The sequence below is a fragment of the Crocuta crocuta genome, unplaced genomic scaffold (genome assembly GCF_008692635.1).
Source record: "Crocuta crocuta isolate KB4526 unplaced genomic scaffold, BGI_CrCroc_1.0 scaffold241, whole genome shotgun sequence".
Classification (NCBI taxonomy): domain Eukaryota; kingdom Metazoa; phylum Chordata; class Mammalia; order Carnivora; family Hyaenidae; genus Crocuta; species Crocuta crocuta.
The window spans coordinates 518,249-519,317 of NW_027527807.1; the positions used below are offsets into that span (position 1 = coordinate 518,249).

At 45.3% G+C, this 1,069-nt stretch overlaps 1 protein-coding gene across 1 annotated transcript in view; it reads left to right on the top strand.

Moving 5' to 3' along the window:
- MCF2 (MCF.2 cell line derived transforming sequence) overlaps positions 1-1,069 on the top strand; it is a 101,986-nt gene that overhangs the window by 53,338 nt on the left and 47,579 nt on the right. The window contains exon 16 of the mRNA XM_077773891.1: positions 477-668. Within this exon, the coding sequence (XP_077630017.1) occupies positions 477-668 (192 nt within the window). The remainder of the gene's footprint in view (positions 1-476; positions 669-1,069) is intronic.

Below are 1,069 nucleotides of genomic sequence, written 5' to 3' on the forward strand. Positions count from 1 at the left end.
AGAGTGGAGGCAAGGCCGCTAAGATCCCTTTGGACTTGAAAGCCCTGTGGTGTTCACTTCAGCATGTCAAGTAGGCGGGCAGGTGCCGACTCTTAACGAGATTTCCAGAGCTGAGATGGCATGAAATCCGTTCGCTTTCGTTTGGCTGGTGTGTCCCTCATCTGATGTATGCAATTCTGTTCTAAATCTGTACGCACCCGGAGAAGCAAATCTCGTCCACACTCTGAGCAGCCTGGTTCGTTTTCTGTTTCTGTTACCAGAAATATGTGGGCGTCTGATGACGTCACTGCCGTAGCTAATTACCGTAACAGTGAGCTTTCTGACAGCCTGCGGACGGAGTGTGACGTCCGATCATATTTTCGGCACTCTGTCCGCCTTGCTTAAACCAATTTGCTTCTCAGTTACTTTCTTTTTGCCCCTTCCTCTATTTGAACAGCGATCATACAGTGCTTATTTTACTTCTTTCTTAAAATTAGGATCTGTTAGCAAAGGCCCGGTTTGTGATATTACACGGACACAGACTTGCTTCAAATCACCATTATGCACTTGATTTGATCTGCCAGAGGTGCAATGAACTCCGTTACCTTTCTGATATTTTGGTTAATGAGATTAAAGCCAAACGGATACAGCTCGGCAGGATCTTCAAAATGCATAAACTCCTGCAGCAGGTAGTGTCGTGAGACCCTGATACATTTCTTAATAAGAAGGCCGTTTGTTTTTTCTGTCGCGTTATAGGGTAAGGGTCTGGTATAGCTTTGGAACTGAATGTGCAAGAAGTGGAAAGATTGAACTCGATGCTGTTTGTTTAATCCATGTCCCTTTGCGGTATTCCTGGCAGGTGTAGTATCGTAAGCATTGTGGGTGCTGGTTTGAATATTGAGATCACGGTGGCGATGGCTTCCTTTCTATTTTGGGCACCTCTCTGCATCCTCTCCTCCGGTGATAATTTGCAGTCAGAACACTTTTCAAAGCCCTGGAGGCATTTTGTTAAAGCCAGAAACTCCTTCCACATTTCATAGTTACTGCAATGAGAGATGAAACAGTGGCTGGAAAATATTTGTCCCCGGCT